General features: G+C 38.2%; 1 protein-coding gene across 1 annotated transcript; it reads left to right on the top strand.

Moving 5' to 3' along the window:
• The first annotated feature begins 39 nt into the window (after positions 1-39).
• LOC117100352 (zinc finger protein-like 1) lies at positions 40-1,816 on the top strand. Its single transcript, XM_033240014.1, has 2 exons — positions 40-161; positions 510-1,816. The coding sequence occupies exons 1-2, from the start codon at positions 55-57 to the stop codon at positions 721-723; spliced, it is 321 nt and encodes a 106-aa protein (XP_033095905.1). The 5' UTR covers positions 40-54; the 3' UTR covers positions 724-1,816.
• Positions 1,817-1,849: the final 33 nt, after the last annotated feature.

The following is a 1,849-nucleotide window of genomic DNA, read 5'->3' as shown; positions in this document are numbered from 1 at the left end:
TGAAACATTTTTTGTATACATTACTTCCACCTGGTAGCCCAAGCAGGACGTAAGATGTACGATGCTACTAAAGGTGAAGAAGTAGTTGATATTATACACGATCATGATGTTGATAAATACAAGCGAAGAAGTGCACTTCATTGGTTCGCAAGATGGTTCAAGTGAGTAAGAGTTAACTTTTCATGGTTATGGTGCCTATCTTACAGTCACAGGGTACTGGCTACAATTCCTCAAAAGAAGGTGAATTTTCTTGATGCCTTTAAACAACTCCCTTCTTTCAGCTTAGTAACATAGTTTATTGACCAGCTCTGCATTTGTAGGTTTCTTTACGGCTTTCTGGATCTTTTTCATCCATCTTTTAATTTTTTGTATCAATTTTACACATTGAGTTAATGGTGGTTCCAGAGCTTTTACCTGTCAACATTGATATTTTCAACCACAACCCATGATATGAAATCATTGATTGACCACTGTTATTTGACAATTTTATAACAATTATTTTTTTCCAGGAGTAGAACTAGCGAAAAATCAATTAAAGAGCCAGGTGGATCTATGAAACGCTATGCAGTGATCCTAATCATTGGAGTCATTGCCTTCTTTACGATAGTTGTCATCTTCACACAAGTTGGGAGGGCATCTGCTGACAAGGACCCATTCCTAGACCCAATGGCAAATCCCAACATCCGAGTAGGCAGGAAGGTTCTAGAAGCTGTAGGCTTTTGATGATGACTGTTCACTTTATTATAAACTTGTAAAAATTAAGCCTACCACAGAGAACATGCCATTGTATGGTATGATCCATGTACAAAAACTGTCTCCACCTACATGGAGCTCAGTCTCTCTGTCGCTGAGGGTGGTCTGCACAGAGACCGTGAGTAGAGGAGGTACCCAGGCCAAGAACTACATTAAGTAATACTGTATATAAACATAGCACCAGGATAAAGTGACCACTATAGTAAAATAAATTACAAAGTACTGATTTCACCTATGGTATTGGATTTGCAATGGAAATGCAAATTGTATTAAGGTAAAAACATTAGTATTAATTCCTGAGGTTTAATGTGTTGCTGTATTTCAATGGCGTGAATACTATGATGGTATCTTTGTTAATTGAGGGTCTTTATTAGAGAGGTTTACCACGCGAACGAATACGTGTACACATAAGTTTAGCTATCCGTAATGGTTCGTAGCCATCCTGTGTTTTTCGCAGTCACAGCGTGCAATTCAAGTGTAGCCTAGGTCCTTAGCTTAGGCCTACTATACACTGCACTCTTCTCTCATCATGCTTTTCAAAGTTTTATTAGTATATGTAAGGTTTTGGAAATTGAAATTAAAAATTGTAGCCAAAAAATACTTCCTTTGTTGTCCAGAAGTGTTGGTTATTTTGTGATAGGCCCTATTGTTTATGACCCAAAAGTGCCTGGCTACAAGTAGGCCTAGGCCTACACAAAATCCTGACACCACAAAATGAGACGCATCCTATCGTAATTTGCTGTCTTCAGATGTCACAAAAATGGCACATACATATTCAAGGATACATTTATTTTTTACACTTACGTAAAATGTGAAAAAATACACGAAGATCCTACTAGAAATCCAAAATTTCCCTACGCGTTTTTCACTTATGTGTAGTGAGAGAGATATGCGTGTCGTCCACACATTTAGCGGATAGCAGCCGTCGTATAACGTCAAAATAATGAAGTATCCGTCACACTAACTGTACGCGTTCCCGTGCGAAACCTCCCTAATACTTGGAAATAGCTCCAAATTGGAAAGAGGACAGGCCAAACCTACATGTAAAGTCTAATTGGAGAAGTATTGTGAAGTACGCTATGTCACAAGATGTTAG

Source organism: Anneissia japonica, unplaced genomic scaffold, assembly GCF_011630105.1.
Source record: "Anneissia japonica isolate Jap-2015-1 unplaced genomic scaffold, ASM1163010v1 scaffold166561_len1849_cov217, whole genome shotgun sequence".
Classification (NCBI taxonomy): Eukaryota; Metazoa; Echinodermata; class Crinoidea; order Comatulida; family Comatulidae; genus Anneissia; species Anneissia japonica.
This window is presented reverse-complemented; position numbering and strand designations above follow the sequence as displayed.

Excerpts from the sequence above, each read along its gene's own strand:
- LOC117100352 (XM_033240014.1), top strand. The coding sequence starts at position 55 with ATGTACGATGCTACTAAAGGTGAAGAAGTAGTTGATATTATACACGAT. Across the intron at positions 162-509 it reads TGGTTCGCAAGATGGTTCAA|GAGTAGAACTAGCGAAAAAT; the intron begins GTGAGTAAGAGT and ends ATTTTTTTCCAG.